Raw genomic sequence first — 17,787 nt, forward strand, 5'->3', positions numbered from 1 at the left:
GAAGGAACAGGGAAAGGGGAAACAGTGAACTCGGACAGTCCTCGAAAAAAGGCAGGGGGTGGTCAGTCAGGGAAACTAGTCTCACTCAACAACTCTGCCCTGAATTAGGGAAGAGAAGAAGACAGGCAGAGAAGAACAGCATTAGAGGAGAGGAGACGAGAGGGGAGAGAGAGACACATCAAGAACTCACTGATTCATCATTACATGGTGTTAGTGAGTGAATGAGTGCTTGATGCTACATGCTAGGTAATGAAGAATGAAAAGAATTACTAGCCAGGCTTTCGCTAGCTCTGTGGTTAATGAGTGAAGATGGTTGATTCTAGGTGCTCATGCAGTGTTTTTGAAAGAGAAAGTTTGTTGGTGCTAAATGAAGCATTGGAGGATTAATGATGGAGAGGTTAGTGGAAGCTCATTAGTCACAGCACACAGATCATTTGTTATGTCATGTGTTCTATGGCATGGAATAGATCTCATATGATGTCTGAATCTGTTGGGTTTATGATGGTTGTTTTTGTTTTGTTTTGTTTGGAACCAGTTTGGTTGTGTTGGAACCAGAATCTTGTTATTTGACAGCTAGTATCTCTTACATTAATGTTGATACAGTGCATTCAGAAAGTATTCAGACCCGTTGCCTTTTTTGACATTTTGTTACGTTACAGCCTTATTCTAAAACTGATTAAATAGTTTTTTCCCCCCTCATCAATCTACACACAATACCCCATAATGACAAAGCAAAAACAGGTTTTTAGAAATGTTTGCTAATTTATAAAAATGACACAACTGAAATATTACATTTACATAAGTATTCAGACCATTTACTCAGTACTTTGTTGAAGCACCTTTGGCAGCGATTACAGCCTCGAGTCTTCTTGGATATGACGCTACAAGCTTGGCACACCTGTATTTGGCATTCTTCTCTGCAGATCCTCTCAAGCTATGTCAGGTTGGATGGGGAGCGTTGCTGCACAGCTATTTTCAGGTCTCTCCAGAGATTGGGTTCAAGTCCTGGCTCTGGCTGGGCCACTCAAGGACATTCAGAAACTTGTCCCAAAGCCACTTCTGCATTGTCTTGGCTGTGTGCTTAGGGTCATTGTTCGGTTGGAAGGTGAACATTCGCCCCAGTCTGAGGTCCTGTGCGCTCTAGAGTAGGTTTTCATCAAGGATCTCTCTGTACTTTGCTCCATTCAGCTTTCCCTCGATCCTGAATAATCTCCCAGTCCCTGCCGCTGAAAAACATCCCCACAGCATGATGCTGCCACTACCATGCTTCACCGTAGGGATGGTGCCAGGTTTCCACCAGACATGACGCTTGGCATTCAGGCCAAAGAGTTCAATCTTGGTTTCCTCAGACCAGAGAATGTTGTTTCTCATGGTCTGAGAGTCCTTTAGGTGCCTTTTGGCAAACTCCAAGTGGGCTGTCATGTGCCTTTTACTGAGGAGTGGCTTCCATCTGGCCACTCTACCATAAGGCCTGATTGGTGGGGTGCTGCAGGGATGGTTGTCCTTCTGGAAGGTTCTCCCATCTCTACAGAGGAACTCTGGAGCTCTGTCAGATAGACCATCGGGTTCTTGGTTACCTCCCTGACCAAGGCCCTTCTCCCCCGATTGCTCAGTTTGGCCAGGTGGACAGCTCTAGGAAGAGTCTTGATGGTTCCAAACTTCTTCCATTTAAGAATGATGGAGGCCACAGTGTTCTTGGAGACCTTCAATGCTGCAGAAATTTTTTGGTATCCTTCCCTAGATCTGTGCCTCGACACAATCCTGTCTCGGAGCTCTACGGACAATTCCTTCGAACTCATGGCTTGGTTTTTGCTCTGACGTGCACTGTCAACTGTGGGACCTTATATAGACAGGTGTGCCTTTCCAAATAATGTCCAATCAATTGAATTTACCACAGGTGGACTCCAATCAAGTTGTAGAAACATCTCAAGGATGAACAATGGAAACATAATGCACCTGAGCTCAATTTCGAGTCTCATAGCAAAGGGTCTGACTACTTAGGTATTTCTGTATTTTATTTTTAACAAATTTACAGAAATGTCTAAAAACCTGCTTTCACTTTGTCCTTATGGCGTATTGTGTGTAAAATGATGAGGAACATTTTGTATTTAATACATTTTAAAATAAGGCTGTAACGTAACAAAATGTGGAAAAAGTCAAGGGGTCTGAATACTGTATGCACTGTATATACTTATTCAATTGAGGCACACAGTAACAGTGAGAGAGTAGTACTTTGGGGTGGAGGTCTTAAAAATAAGAACTTTTCTGGAAAATATTGTTGGTGGTGGTTCAACATTGTATTGCTTATTTTGAAGACGCTTAAACATTCTGTATATAAACGCAATATAAATAATTAAAAGTCCTGGTCAATAAACTAGCGTAGTACATGTGTTTCACATCAGTTAGGCCTACCTTAGGTACACACATAAAGTTTTGAAAAACGTTCTTCAAATATTTAATTCTATTATCTTTGGAGTGGGCTTTTAGGTAGTTTGGTCACGTTTGTCATTTGGTAATGACTCTTAGAGGACATCTCCTGAAGACGGGCTCATAATGGTTTTAGCAGAAGTGGAGGAGGTCCTTCAAGACTTGTGTACCCCCATTCTGAGTACAATGGAACACTCCATACACTAAGGCTTTACCAAGAAGAGGGGCCAAACAACCAGAAAACGGAGGGCATTGAACGGTTCTTAGAAAAGTTAAATGGTTCTGTTATCGGAAGCATGATGAACCAGCCCTTTCACCCAAATGAATGGATTTTGAAGAGCCATGATAAAGAGTCACGAGTATTGGGTTATGGATTGAAGCAGAGAAATGTGTAGAGGCTTAGTGAATGACTGAAAGTACAGTATATTGTAGATGCCTTACGTTAATTATTAGCATCAGAATATAAAACATTTTCTTCCAGAATAAATACAACAAATCTAACAGAACTGCCCAAAAAGTAACTTGATATCACATTGACCATAGCTACTTGTCTTTAGCTATTGTGATCATAACTGGCTTTTACAGTAGCATATCATTTCTGTATACTTTCAATTCAGGTGGCTAGATGGACATAGAATGGTTTTTAGTAGCATAGAATAGAGTAGTATAAAATATAACTTAAATGTCCATTGAAAATGAAAGTTTTCTTTATGAGTGTTTGTCTATAGAGCACCAGAATAATAAACCCATGAGTTTAACTGAATCTGTGGGTTTTTATAACAGTGGGTTTTTATAAGAGGTCAGCCAGTGGTCCTTACCCTATGCAGTCTCTGAGGTATATAACATGTGGATGATGGGTATTGTGTCGACTTGGATGTGTTAACGAATGGAGCATGATGTTAAGGCATATAATAATGGGCATCCCTCTCTCGTTAAAACAACATTGATATTAGCTCACAACATATTCTACCCTTTTCTCTACATCTGATTCAAACTGATGAATAACTTTGTGGGAACTGATTTCAGTTCTATTCAGAAGGTCAGCCCTTTATATAATGTCATCAACTACATCCGATTGGAATGTTGAAGTGTTAAAAGACACAACGCAACACACACATCCACACAGCTCCAACCAGGAAGCATAGGACATGCTAACCAAGCCAAGAAAATACAAAACTGTACTTTCTTTGTATTTGTTTTGTTGATCATATTTGTTCCACAATTTACATTTAGGCATTACCTATGCCTCCTCTACTGTCTGTTATAAAGACAAACGTACAGTGTACGTTTAATAATGTTTAAGTAAGGGATAATCAACGAGGGGCTATGCATTCTATGGAAAATAATGAACGACGCGATAGCGGAGTGGAGCTGACCTTCCACGGAGTTGCATTATTTACCAGAGAACGCATAGAGCCCCGAGTTGATTATCCCTTTTGTACTATGGCTATAATTTAACACATTTTCCACTAGAAATGTGTTCATTTGCTGGTAGAAATGTGTTCAACATCCATTGAAGTAGCTAGCAAGTTTACTAGATAGCAGTAGTTGCTGTGGTAACCAAACAAACATACTTGTTAGTTTAGCTAACCAAACCATCATTCTAGCTTGCTATTATAAAAATCGAATTCAACAATACCAAAACATTTTCAATTCGACTTTTGCTTTCAAAAGCAGGTCAAATAAAATATGTAAAAATGAACTACAGCCATTGAATTCTACTGTGCAAATATACCGTATGTTATAGGGAAATAATGCACGCTCTAGATTCCCCTTCAAGCCAATCAGAAAGGAGTATTCAACAATGCTATGGAATAATGTATTTTAAGCCAGATGACAGATTTTATTCACATAAAATGCTTAAAAGGTTCATTGAGCAAGATCACCACCCTGTCAATGACATGTACAGTGGCTTGCGAAGGTATTCACCCCCCTTGGCATTCTTCCTATTTTGTTGCCTTACAACCTGGAATTAAAATTGATTTTTTGGGGGTTTGTATCATTTGATTTACACAACATGCCTACCACTTTGAAGATGCAAAATATGTTTTATTGTGAAACAAACAAGAAATAAGACAAGAAAACAGAAAACTTGAGCGTGCATAACTATTCACCCCCCCAAAGTCAATACTTTGTAGAGCCACCTTTTGCAGCAATTACAGCTGCAAGTCTCTTGGGGTATGTCTCTATAAGCTTGGCACATCTAGCCACTGGGATTTTTGCCCATTCTTCAAGGGAAAACTGCTCCAGCTCCTTCAAGTTTGATTGGTTCCGCTGGTGTACAACAATCTTTAAGTCATACCACAGATTCTCAATTGGATTGAGGTCTGGGCTTTGACTAGGCCATTCCAAGACATTTAAATGTTTGGAAATTGCTCCCAAGGATGAACCAGACTTGTGGAGGTCTACAATTTATTTGGCTGATTTCTTTTGATTTTCCCATGATGTCAAGCAAAGAGGCACTGAGTTTGAAGGTAGGCCTTGAAATACATCCACAGGTACACCTCCAATTGACTCAAATGATGTCAATTAGCCTATCAGAAGCTTCTAAAGCCATGACATCATTTTCTGGAATTTTCCAAGCTGTTTAAAGGCACAGTCAACTTAGTGTATGTAAACTTCTGACCCACTGGAATTGTGATACAGTGAATTATAAGTGAAATAATCTGTCTGTAAACAATTGTTGGAAAAATTGCTTGTGTCATGCACAAAGTAGATGTCCTAACCAACTTGCCAAAACTATAGTTTGTTAATAAGACATTTGTGGAGTGGTTGAAAAACAAGTTTCAATGAGTCCAACCTAAGTGTATGTAAACTTCCGACTTCAACTGTATATACTGAGATCATGTGACACTTAGATTACACACAGGTGGACTTTATTTAACTCATTATATGACTTCTGAAGGTAATTGGTTGCACCATATCTTATTTAGGGGCTTCATAGCAAAGGGGGTGAATACATATGCACGCACCACTTTTCCGTTATTTATTTTTTTGAATTTTTTGAAACAAGTAATTTTTTTCATTTCACTTCACCAATTTGGACTATTATGTGTATGTCCATTACATGAAATCAAAATAAAAATCAATTTAAATTACAGGTTGTAATGCAACAAAAAAGGAAAAACGCCAAGGAGGATGAATACTTTTGCAAGGCACTGTATTGCAATAAAATATAAAAGTTTCCGCTCAATAACAAGTTCTATAGAATAAATAGCATCCGAATTCTTAAGGGTTTCTAAAATCCAAAGGATACTTGGTGGAGAATGTGTGCGTGTGTGTGCGTGCAAGTGTTTGTAAGTGTTACGCATCAATAAAAGGGAAAAGGGGGAGGAGCAAGGCGTGGCCTCTGCTCTCTGTTTGTGTGGCTGCTTGGAGGTGGGCGGGGTTTACACGTACTCCCTGGCTGTGGATGGCTGTGATTGGCGGTAGTACTGCTGCCCTCGCCTCTCCTCATTGGAGCAGGAGCAGCACAGGAAGGATCCGCCCAAAACCGTCAAGCTAGCTGCCGCCCATCCCACGAACAGGGCAGACCCAAACTCATACCTGCAGCGGAAATTGTAAAATCGGTCTTCAATATCGGTCTTTACAGTATTATAGACATGATATCTGTATTACACAGAGATTAACTGAGTGGTAGATACAGTGTGTGACCTGTGTGATAGGGTTACCTGGCATTGATCGGCGTGTTTGGGTTGAAGAACTGATAGGACACCTGAGTGGCGTACCAGGACACAGACACCATCGTGCACAGACCTGCAGAGACAGGAAGAGAGAGAGAGAGAGAGAGAGAGAGAGAGAGAGAGAGAGAGAGAGAGAGAGAGAGAGAGAGAGAGAGAGAGAGAGAGAGAGAGAGAGAGAGAGAGAGAGAAGAGAGAGAGAGAGAGAGAGAGAGAGAGAGAGAGAGAGAGAGAGAGAGAGAGAGAGAGAGAGAGAGAGAGAGAGAGAGAGAGAATTATGGCACTGAACAAGGACAGACATGAAAGCACACACACATAGTAGTCAGAGCACTCTGTGTCATGACTCTGAGGTTGTTTTTCTATCTCTCTCAGGCTCATAGTTGTCTCTGAGGTCAGGGGAGCTTATCTGTCCAAAATCACCACTTCCTGTTTACAGCTGGGACCCTAATTACCCAGAAGACCCCTGGTGAGAGTCTTTTGTCAGAGGAATGCAAGAAATGAGCCCTGGAAGACTGGTTTCACTCCAATAGTAAAATAGTAAACACCATTGAATATAGAGAGATAACAACCTACTGGTAACTGCCAAAATAAAGGAAACACCAACATGAAGCGTTTTAATAGGGCTTTGGACCACCACGAGCCGCCAATGTGAACAGCTTCAATGCACCTTGGCATAGATTCTACAAGTTTCTGGAACTCTATTGGAGGGATGTGACTCCATTCTCCACGAGAAATTCCATAATTTGGTGTTTTGTTGATGGTGGTGGAAAACACTGTCTCAGGCGCCACTCCAGAATCTCCCATAAGTGTTCAATTGGGTTGAGATCTGGTGACTGAGACACACACACACACACACACACCCTCTACACCCCCTATGCTCCTTTGAGACCCCTTTTTCAAAGTCACTGAGATCTCTTCTTCTAGCCATGGTAGCCAAAATAATGGGCAACTGGGCATTTTTATACATGACCCTAAGCATGATGAGCTGATAACTGCTTAAATAACTCAGGAACCCCACCTGTGTGGAAGCACCTGCTTTCAATATACTTTGTATCCCTCATTTACTCAGGTGTTTCCTTTATTTTGGCAGTTACCTGTAATTGAGAGCACAACTCACTGTAGTGCCTGAACCTTAAACTTGGAGAGTGGTACTTTACCTGTATACATTTTCTAATAGCCTTTTAAGTTGTAAAATAGTTTAGGTGGTTAATAAATCAGCAAGCAGCACAGTATGGTGGTCACATGACTATAATTACAAGGTGGAAATCTGTCTTATCATGCAGGTGCCCACATACTTGTCCCAGAATTGTGTTTGTTTCTTTAATCACATGACAGTCACATGATGGTCACCTTGCAGAAATCTCACCTGCGAGCAGGAAGAGGGCTCCTCCAGACACAGCTATGCGTCCCTTGGAGATGGGGTTGTTGTCGCCTACTTTAGTGCACTTCATCCCCACCACACTCACTATCATTCCTATGAAGCCCAGCAGCACGGACACCACCATAAGAGCACGACACGTCTGGATGTGCACTGTGGAGAGAGAGGGGGGAGATGAGGACAGAGATGAGAGAAGAAAAAAGGTAGATGAAGGCAGAGAGGTGGAGAAAGTTGTTGGAGGGTGAGAGGAAAAAAGAGGAGAGGGGGGAAACATGAGGGGGTGAAAAGGAAGGGAGCAATGAGGGAGAATATAGAAGGTAGGATGATAGCAGGGAGGACAGATGGGGAGAAAGAGGAGAAAGAGGGTGAGGGGAATGATAGAAAGGAGGGACGAAAGAGGACAACAACAGAATGGGTCTGTTAGGGCAGTTGTACTTGGCTTCAGATGGAGATCAGAGAGAAGACATGGTACACACAGAATATTTACACACAGGGTATATTCATATAGAATATCTACACACAGGGTATATTCATATATAATATCTACACACAGGGTATTTTCATACTGAATATCTACACACAGGGTATTTTCATATAGAATATCTACACACAGGGGTATTGAAGCTCTAGATTTCTCAGTATCAGAGGTTAAATTGGGGCAGAACGGGAGTGGAAGAAAGTTAAGCCACATTAGGATAGAAGGTATTCAGTGGGATTTCTGTGCAAAGCATCACTGGAAAAGAAACCAACCAAAACTATACTACAACTACCACATTGTAAATCAAGATTAAATCAGAATTCAACTTCTTAACACAAAACTGGACACAAACAAAGACACACATTCTCCTTTCTTTGGCTCTTTTTTCTCCCTCTCTCTTTCTATCCACCTCTTTCTTTCTCTCTCTCTATCTCCCTATTGCTCTCTCTCTCTCTCTTTCGCTCTATCTTTCTCTCTCTCCCCATCTCTCTCTTAATGAACTCATTATGTTTCCCACTTCCATGTTCCAAAATGGGATAATAATGGCAGCCTTAGTCCAGAGTCTGACTTAACTGTCCCTCTTAATCATTCCAAATCACTTCACAGTGGTTTCACTGCTCAGAATTCCATGGATAACCCACACAGACATCAGTGCACACATAACTCAGTGGGCGGGACATTTAAAATATTTACACACACACACAAACACAAACACATAAACTTATGGATACATTCTGTAGGAAGAAATGACATACACACATATACACAAACATAAACACTAATTTTCTGTCACACACACACACACACTGTAGGAGGGCCTGTTTTACATGTTTCACACAGTGGGATTAGTGTGGCTTTGTCACAAAGCGGGATTGTTTTCACAGGGCTGTCGCCACCGCGATCAAACACGGTGGCCTGCAACACACACAGCAGCCTTGACAACAGAGACTAACACAATATGAAAAAAACACTGGTACAAGATTCATACTGCATTAATAGTCTCACCAAGACCTCACAACTGCAGATACTCACACCAACATCTAAAATCTATTCTAGCCTTTATCCAGGTTCACAGCTCAACATAAGATCAACTCTCTCTCACAACAAAATCCACATGCATGAACCACATGGTCACATATCTACACAGCAGACTAAATTACTATATATTATAGAATAGAATAGAATAGTAGAACTACATAGGAGAATGTAATACTGATACTGACAGTGTGAGCAAATTTACATCAAATACAACTGGAGAACAATTAGTCTGTCCAGCAAACTTAAGTACAGTAATAATCTTCATTTATGGTGGAAAAACACACTCACGCATTCATAGTTTGACAATAAATTACACCTCAGAACCTGATCTGAAAGGGGTAGTTATGGGCGGATGAGCTTTGAAGTTAGATTGATGTGTGGTAGGATCCGTTTGAAGGAGAACTGTAATGGTTTATGAGAGAAAGAGGTTTTGTTTTCTCTTTCTCCATTCTCCCTTTCATCCATTCCTTTCTTTTTAAAAGTGTGTGGGGAGTTTGGGCTGGCCCTACAGGGCACCACTCTGATCAACAGACTAACAGAGGAGTCAAGGGTGTGTGTGTGTGTGTGTGTGTGTGTGTGTGTGTGGGGGGGTGTATGTGTGTGTGTGTGTGTGTGTGTGTGCGTATTCCTCCCACTATACTCTACCCCGTGCCAAGGCTGGTAGTGCCAAGCACAAGCTGGATGTGTGTGTGGATGTAGACGATGGACATTGTCCTTTGTGAGATCATTTGTGACTTCATACGTAACATTGGTTTGGCCACTCCACTAAAACAGAAAACTGTTCCAACAACTCTACCTTCATTGTATTCATGTAAATGTCAGTGTGACACAGGCTTTGTGGAATAGTGTGGTCTAAGCTCAGGGGCACTGATATGTGGATGATGATTGTCATGTGAGCCTTCAGCTTCAGAAGCATATTTTACATCTACAGCACCGAACGGCCAGTTGGCAAGAAACAGTTGGCAAGAAACAAAACCACACTCAATCATGATAGAGAGAGAGATGAGAGAGAGAGATCAATCACTATAGAGAGGTGGGGGGAGAGAGAGAGAGAGAGAGAGAGAGAGAGAGAGAGAGAGAGAGAGAGAGAGAGAGAGAGAGAGAGAGAGAGAGAGAGAGCGAGAGGGAGAGAGAGAGAGAGAGAGGGGGGGAGAGGGAGAGGGAGAGGGAGAGGGAGAGAGAGAGAGAGAGAGAGAGAGAGAGAGAGAGAGAGAGAGAGAGAGAGAGAGAAGGAGAAAGAAAATGTGTGCCAGTACATAGCTGCTACTAACTCTACTGATGACCTCACAACAGCCAGCAGGGAAACTGGCAATGGGGACATGGTGTGATGGAAAGGGGGTCAGATATTCCACTGTAATATCCAGAGCTATAGAGAGTTCAGAAAACTATCCTCCATGTTGCCACCAATCATTCCTCAACAGTTCACGTCTTCCTAGAAAATACTTTAAATATCTTTGATACCAATATCCTACCCTGAGACTCTAAATATCCAACCATGCCAAAGTCTGTGTATTCATAAGGCTGTAGGAGAGAGTGCTCTATGGCTCGGACTCACTGCAGTATTTAACACTAAGCTGTCAAAAGAGAAAACTATCTTTGATCTTCACCTCAATGGGATCCCCCGTTCTTCAAACCTGGCAAAAACACTCACGTTACACTAGCACAGTAACCTAGCTATATGGTTGACCTGGATGTATTTGCTTCATATGTCACAGAGCCAGAGAGGGAGAGAGAGTTTGGCAGTTACTCTGTCATCCAAAAAGCATGATGTCACTGAGATGACATCACATGATTCCATGGCAGCCATTAGCATCTCCTGGAAAATCTTGACCCATAACAGCTCAGCAATCTCATCATGAATGGTTGAACAGAATGCTCAGAAGCAGCAATATGGCATCCATCTCTAAAGTTGGCCAAAATCTACCTATATTGTCTTTTGACTCTGTTATGTTCTGTATAGCACCAGTGCTGGTGTGGTATTGTACACTGTCTAGTGCAGTACAGAGGTTTCATTCACTGTAGAGCCCAGAGAACTTAGAGCTTGGGTGGGTTGTGACCAATACCAGGCAGTATCTGCCTCAGAGACTGAGACTGCAACAAGTAGAAGAAGAACTGTTCCGTCAGCACCACTGTTCAGACTAGAATGAAACAAGATTCCTCGGGACCTGTACTGTATGCACAGGGAGTAGTGTCCTTCTTTTTATCATTCTAGTGTCCAGACCTTGTCATAAGTCTCCCAGAACAGCTTCGATATGTTTATGTTAATGTTGAAAATGAATTGCCTTTTTAAGGACAATTAATCTGAATCTGAAAAGTCCATCAGCTTCCACTGCAGTGCTTTGGTACACTCCAACACTCCAACAACACAGTCTGGTGAACAATTAGTCCTCATCACATGTTCCTCATGTGAAGGAGAAGGGTTCATTTAGCCGACTATAATAATGAAAACACCTGCAGGAACTGCCTAACAAACACACACACACCAGATGTTCAACTCCAGTACCCACGCTCGAACACACACACACACACACATGCATAAACACCTTGCATCCAAGACCAGTACTGAGCTTGACCTTACCATAACAGCGAGAGAGATTTTGGTATTAAAGACCTTGAGTTCACTCGACAGTGGAATAGAGTGAGTATGTGCCAAATGGTACAATTCTGTAGTATAATCTCTTAGCCTGGTTACCTGACCTACCCTCAACAACATGCCTTGCTTGACAAGACAGCAACAAGTAGCAGAAACACAGGGTAAATTTATCAAGAGTTGGTAACAAAGTGTGTGATGCTGTTTGCTCACACTCGCTCATTGTCCACTCACACACGCACACACACACACACACACACACAGGGTGTGTTAGGGCCAGAGAGGGACAATGCGTGTGTGTGGGGAAGACAGAGCGCATTCTGAGAATTTCTCTGGTGTTTGGCTCAACACTGGGCTTTTCTTCTCCAAACAACCACTATTCATCACAGGGACAATACTCTGTTTTTATTACGCCGATGAGCCAAAGGAGATGCAAAATCCAGCTCACCCCTCGCAGAGAAAGCCACAGAAAATGTTTTGATATAATTAATTGCACACTGGCCAAACATTAGCAAATACCCGGTTTGTTGTTTTGGGGCGGTGTGCGTCACAGGGATTAACATGGGCATCCATGTTTCTTAATCAACCACAAAGAAAAACAGAAAACTCCAAAGGGCGACAACCATTGTTTGCCTGAATTACAGACAAATTATCTGACCATGTCCTCCCCCTGTAACCTTCTATTAATAATTCTGATGTAGTAATCAGTAGAAACAATAGACAGGTGAATTCATGTGAATTACCTGTCATAAAATATGAGTCAGTAGGTCTACGCTAAACAGGTTGGAGATGACAGGAGCCTCATATTCAGGGATAATTTATGCCTGAACCCCTCTTCTCTTCCCTCCTTTTTCTTTCTTACCTTTTTCCTCCATCTTTCTCTTAATTAAACATGTCAACAGCAGTATTTTTTTTCTGATTGATTTATCCCTGACTTTAATGTGTCCCAGACAGATGGATTAGTTAGATTGTCTTGTCATGTATTTATGCATTTAGTTGCTGAATCATACATTACGTTAAATTTATAATAAGATCATGCTGTTACTAGATAAACACCCTCTATAAATCAACCCAGTTATTGGCCATTGTTGCATATTGGGTAAACAGATAGTTTATAAGAGAGGCAACAGCTTTAAGGCATCTCATAATGACCAACTCCACTGACAGATACATAACTGTCCATACACAGGCATCTAAGACTGCTCTGAATAACATTCTCATTCAAACATTCAAACTGTTGCAGTTAGAGAGAGAGAGAGAATGAGAGAATGCCAACAGCCGAAAAAGAAACAGGGAGAAAAGGAATGAGAGAGAGAGAAAGAGAGGATTTGTTCAATGATGTGAGAGGAAAAGATACAAAGTTTGAAGTTGAGTTAAAGATAGAAAGCGAGATAATGACAGGTTGCGATGTCCTACTCACCGTCCAGTGACAGCATGGAGTCAAACACCTTACACTGCACCTGTCCCGTACTCTGGGAGGCACAGCTCATCCACAGGCCCTCGTAGAGCCCCACGGCCGTGATGATGGCGTCACCCGCATACGAAGACTGCTTCCACTGGGGAAGCACAGTGGTGGAGATGATGCCTATCCATCCACCCAATGCCAGGAAGTAACCTAGCAACTGGAAACCTGAGTTCGCCATCCTGTCTTTTTGTCTATCTGTTTCCGTCTGTCTCTAGACTTGTTATTCTCTCTCTTACTCTGTGTTCTTCTGGTCTTTTCTGAAGTCTTTTTTTATTTATTTCTAAATGTAGACCTTTCTTTCCTTTCTATGTATCTGTCCTATTTCTGTGCTCCTTCTCTTTGGTGAGTTTTTTGACCTCTTCAGAACACCTGTAGCAGTCGTGTAGCGCAGTGCTTCCACACAGAGGCAGTACTGTAGGCAGGACTTAACACAGAACTCTCTCTCAGAACTCCTGTTGTCTCTCAGATGAACCACAGAACCAAAAGTCAAACTCCACTTTACAAACCTTCCAGATTTCAATACAACCCCAGGCGTTCTGTCAGTGGTCGCTCTCCTTTCTCTCTCTTCCTATGGTCTCCTTCCTGGTCACTGTCCGGTCCCTCTGAGCATCTCCTTCTCTCTGCTCTCTCTCACACATCTGGTGGTCTACCCTCTCTTTCTCTCTCTTCCTCTTTTTCTCTCTCTCTTTCTCCAGTTGGAGGTATGTGTGTGTCCGGGTCTAGGGGTTGACCAGACTGCTGTTCCCTGGTTGTCCGGGGGGATCAGGTCGTCAGGCTCGGTCACTGGGCTCACTGGGCTGCCTCAGATACTGCATGGTTTCTCCTGACTCTCTCTCTCTCTATTTCTCTCACCAACAATCTCTCCGCATGCTCCGCACTCCGAGGGCTGAACGATGGATAAGAGAAAAAAATTGAAAAAGTTTATGCACACAAAAAGCCCCTGACAGGCTGGGCACAGAGGGGGCCAAGAGCTGAGCTCTGATTGGCTATTTCAGTGTTCTAGGAACACCCAATGGGAGGAGGAAAGGAGAGGCGGCAGGATGGGGGGGAGTGGGGGATAGATAAAGAGAGATGGGGGAGAGAGACAGAGAGAGGGAGAGGGAGGGAGAGAGAGACAGAGACAGACAGAGAGAGTATACTTTCTATGTTCTCAACTTCTATTACACAATATTATTCATATTATGGAAAGTCTATAATGCAATGACTAGGAGCAATTAAAAAGTTTACATTTCTGAAAGTTGTCTTTGCATTCTGTAGTGTGTTGTTTTGTCGTGTTGTTAGTTGTTGTCTGGTCTACCAGATGTTATATGCTGTATGTGTCGACCCTGTAAATGTTTGAACCCTGTTCAAAATCAGCACCGTAAACTGACAAACACACATAAATCAGCATTAAACCGACAAGCGTGTGAAAAGGACATGTCACATCCAGACAGCCACTCTAGAAATTATGGGCTGGCCCACCAAAGGTCTTCCCATCCCCATGGAAACCTGCACAATTGAGTCCCCGGAGTGAGACAGAGTGGTACAGATAGGGGGAGAGAAAGAGAGGGGTCAGTAGTGAGAGAGAGTGTGAGAGAGAGAGAGAGAGAGAGAGAGAGAGAGAGAGAGAGAGAGAGAGAGAGAGAGAGAGAGAGAGAGAGAGAGAGAGAGAGAGAGAGAGAGAGAGAGAAAGATAGATAGAGAGATAGATAGATAGAGAGATAGATAGATAGATAGATAGATAGATAGATGAGATAGATAGATAGATAGATAGATAGATAGATAGATAGATAGATAGATAGATAGATAGATAGATAGATAGATAGATAGATAGATAGATAGATAGATAGATAGATAGATAGATAGATAGATAGATAGATAGATAGATAGATAGATAGATAGATAGATAGATAGATAGATAGATAGATAGATAGATATACGTTATTCTTTAGAAATCTTCTGTGGTTGTGTGAGAAGTGCAGATTTTGGCCTACTGTACAGTATATCCTTCAATGGGACTAGCACTTGTTCTTCTGCTCCACTGTCCAGCGTGTTTTGCAGTACTGCATCACTGCTTGGTACAACAGTGTCACAGTACAGGCAAAAGCCAGGGTGACAAGTCTGCTGAAAACTGCCTAACATTTAATAGTTGGCAAGCCCACCAACAAAACCTTTCTGGACAGCTACCACACAAACATTATAAGGATGGCAAATAAAATAGCTGAGGACCCCTCCCATGTGCTCAACTCAGAGTTTGTGCTCCTGTCATCCAGGAAGTGCTACAGACTCCCCCTGTGCAAACTGGTCAGGTACAAAAACTTGTTTGTGCCACACGCACTGACCCTTATGAACAAATAAGGAGGACATTAGGGACATGGGGAAAGATTCACTCATTCGGGAACGGGCAATAGTGAAAAGTGATAAGTGAAATATAACTAACTGTGTAAAATATTAATGGTATCATGGACATGGAAAGTATAGGGTTGTGCAATAACATTATGTGCAACGCTCAGGGACCTTGGACATTAAGGGGATGTGTAACATTGAGTATAGGACAGACAGCTATGTAACGTGGAAGGGAGGAGTAAGAGTTCTTAAGCTGTCATTCTTGTTTTTTTCATGAATGTGTATGTTTGATGTTATGTCTGGCCTATGCCATGTCTCTCACCATATCACAGTGCATTTTCTTGTACGTAAAGCAAATATCTGTGAAAATCAAACAATAAAGAAATATCTAATCTAATCTAGCATTGGAGACCAAGTCCAGTACTGTGTGTCTAACACTTTAGTCTAGGTAGAGGTTGCAGATTGCATTTTTAAACATGAATTGGGACTTTCGGGCACATGAGGACATGTGTGTGTCTGAATGTCAGTACTGAGGTTTGCCTTTGGAATTGTGTTATTCAATTCAACATAGTTAATTTGAATCCAATACACACTGTTACTGCCAATTAGATGGTCTACACCAGGACAGCCCAACCCTGTTCCTGGAGAGCTACCGTCCTGTACATGTTTGCTCAAACACTAATCTAGCAAACCTGATTCTAATAATTAGCAGGTTGATAAGGTGAATCAGGTTAGTAACACCTGGGGTTGGAGCGAAAACCTACAGGAGGGTAGCTCTCCAGGAACAGGGTTGGGCAACCCTGGTCTACACACTGTCTAGGAAACATTTGTAAAAAATCTAATCTCTAAGAGAAATCTCACATCCCCTCCATTACACACACATATGATCCCCCCACTCACACACAAAACACTGTCCCTATATCCACACACACATACACACACACACACACACACACACACACACACACACACCCTCTTACCAACTTATAAAAGACGCAGGGGTCATTGAGACAGGCTGGGGCCATGGGGAATGGTTGGTCCCACAGTGGGGAGGAGTTAATCACCCAGATAGTCATGAACTTGACCACAAGACCAGCTGTACCCCAAACATATACTCACTCACACACTCACACACACACACCCCTTCTTGTTCTTCTTACCCCATGTTTACATTTGAGTCTAGCCACTGAAGTGTGCAGCTTTGAATGGACACACACCCTCTCACCCCACTCTCTCTTTTCTTCCTTTTCCTTGGCCCCCTGATCATCCCTCTCTCGCTCCCCCCACCCCCTCTCTCATTTTCAATCTCTCTTTCAGCTCTCTAGACCCTCTGTCTCTCTCCCTCTCCCTCTCCCTCATGACCTATTACCTTATACCTCATAACACACAACCTGAACATGTCTTCACATATTTTTGTTTTTGATATATGGGTGATGCTACTGTGAGACCTCTGGGTGTTCACACCCATTATGGGACTTTGCGGGAGGCTGACTTTTTATGACAGAAATTAGTTGTGTTTTTCTTTGAAGAATAGGTGGTCATTCATTTCGCAATAAGTGTCACTGTTTTCTCTTGACCTTCTTCACCTGGGCCCCGATTCCAACATAGGAAATTACGCCTTTCTTTCGCATGCCTTTCCTATGCACTTCTCAGTAGTTGGTATTCAGACTTACTTTATTAAGGTGCGTAACGGGCTTTGCAGGCGTGGTTCTCTTGCGAGCGCTGAATACATTTCATTCAACCGCTGAAAACCTTCCCACTTGCTGACCAACATATTTTCTCTTGGAGTTTTCATTCAATAGTGTTTTCAGTACATTTATCTTAAGCCATCACTTTAAATACGGTGTAACTTCTAGTTCACATTTTGTGGACAGACTCAATAGAATATATCGAGAGAACGTATTCAGAATGTTAGGGATCAATGCTAGAAAGCCTTCTAAATACATGCATACTCTTCTTGGTTTCATCAAAAATAATCTGATTTAGTAGATAATTTAGGGTTAGGAAAGTATTTATGAATCATAGAAAACAGGTTTGGAGAGCCTTTACGCACGAAAGAAAGAAAACGGTGGTTTGATTCATTCTGAAAATTGCCACATTCAGTTCTTTAACCCATGGTAATGTTGGAAGATTAGTGTACATAGAATTATAATAGGGAGAATAGTGTACAATTGTAGGCTATACCCTCGTCTATTGCCTGCACTAACTATGGAACTGTGTGATGACACAGCCAAGGATTGCACCATGCGTTGGGTTCAAACTGTTGCGGCTTGGTCTGCGCTCTGCTCCATAACGATTTAATTAGCCTGCATGTCTTTTTTTATATTATCAACTGTTACTAATGATCCTCAGCAACAACCACATGGCCGTGACGGCGTTTACAGAGGAAGCAAATTAATGTAAATG

At 42.1% G+C, this 17,787-nt stretch overlaps 1 protein-coding gene across 2 annotated transcripts in view; it reads right to left on the reverse strand.

Moving 5' to 3' along the window:
* The window catches only part of LOC121577670 (claudin-19-like), a 15,626-nt gene extending 1,681 nt beyond the window's left edge, over nt 1-13,945 (reverse strand). Inside the window, exons 1-5 of one of the 2 annotated variants that reach the window (XM_041891441.1) lie at nt 13,012-13,945; nt 7,474-7,638; nt 6,099-6,183; nt 5,827-5,973; nt 1-99 (exon numbers count right to left, since the gene is read on the reverse strand). The exon at nt 1-99 is cut by the window's left edge and continues 259 nt beyond it. In XM_041891441.1, the coding sequence (XP_041747375.1) occupies nt 63-99; nt 5,827-5,973; nt 6,099-6,183; nt 7,474-7,638; nt 13,012-13,234 (657 nt within the window). In that variant the 5' untranslated portion in view covers nt 13,235-13,945 and the 3' untranslated portion in view covers nt 1-62. The remainder of the gene's footprint in view (nt 100-5,826; nt 5,974-6,098; nt 6,184-7,473; nt 7,639-13,011) is intronic. The other variant, XM_041891440.2, reaches the window with a different exon arrangement.
* Nucleotides 13,946-17,787: the final 3,842 nt, after the last annotated feature.

Source organism: Coregonus clupeaformis, chromosome 12 (genome assembly GCF_020615455.1).
Source record: "Coregonus clupeaformis isolate EN_2021a chromosome 12, ASM2061545v1, whole genome shotgun sequence".
Lineage (NCBI taxonomy): Eukaryota > Metazoa > Chordata > Actinopteri > Salmoniformes > Salmonidae > Coregonus > Coregonus clupeaformis.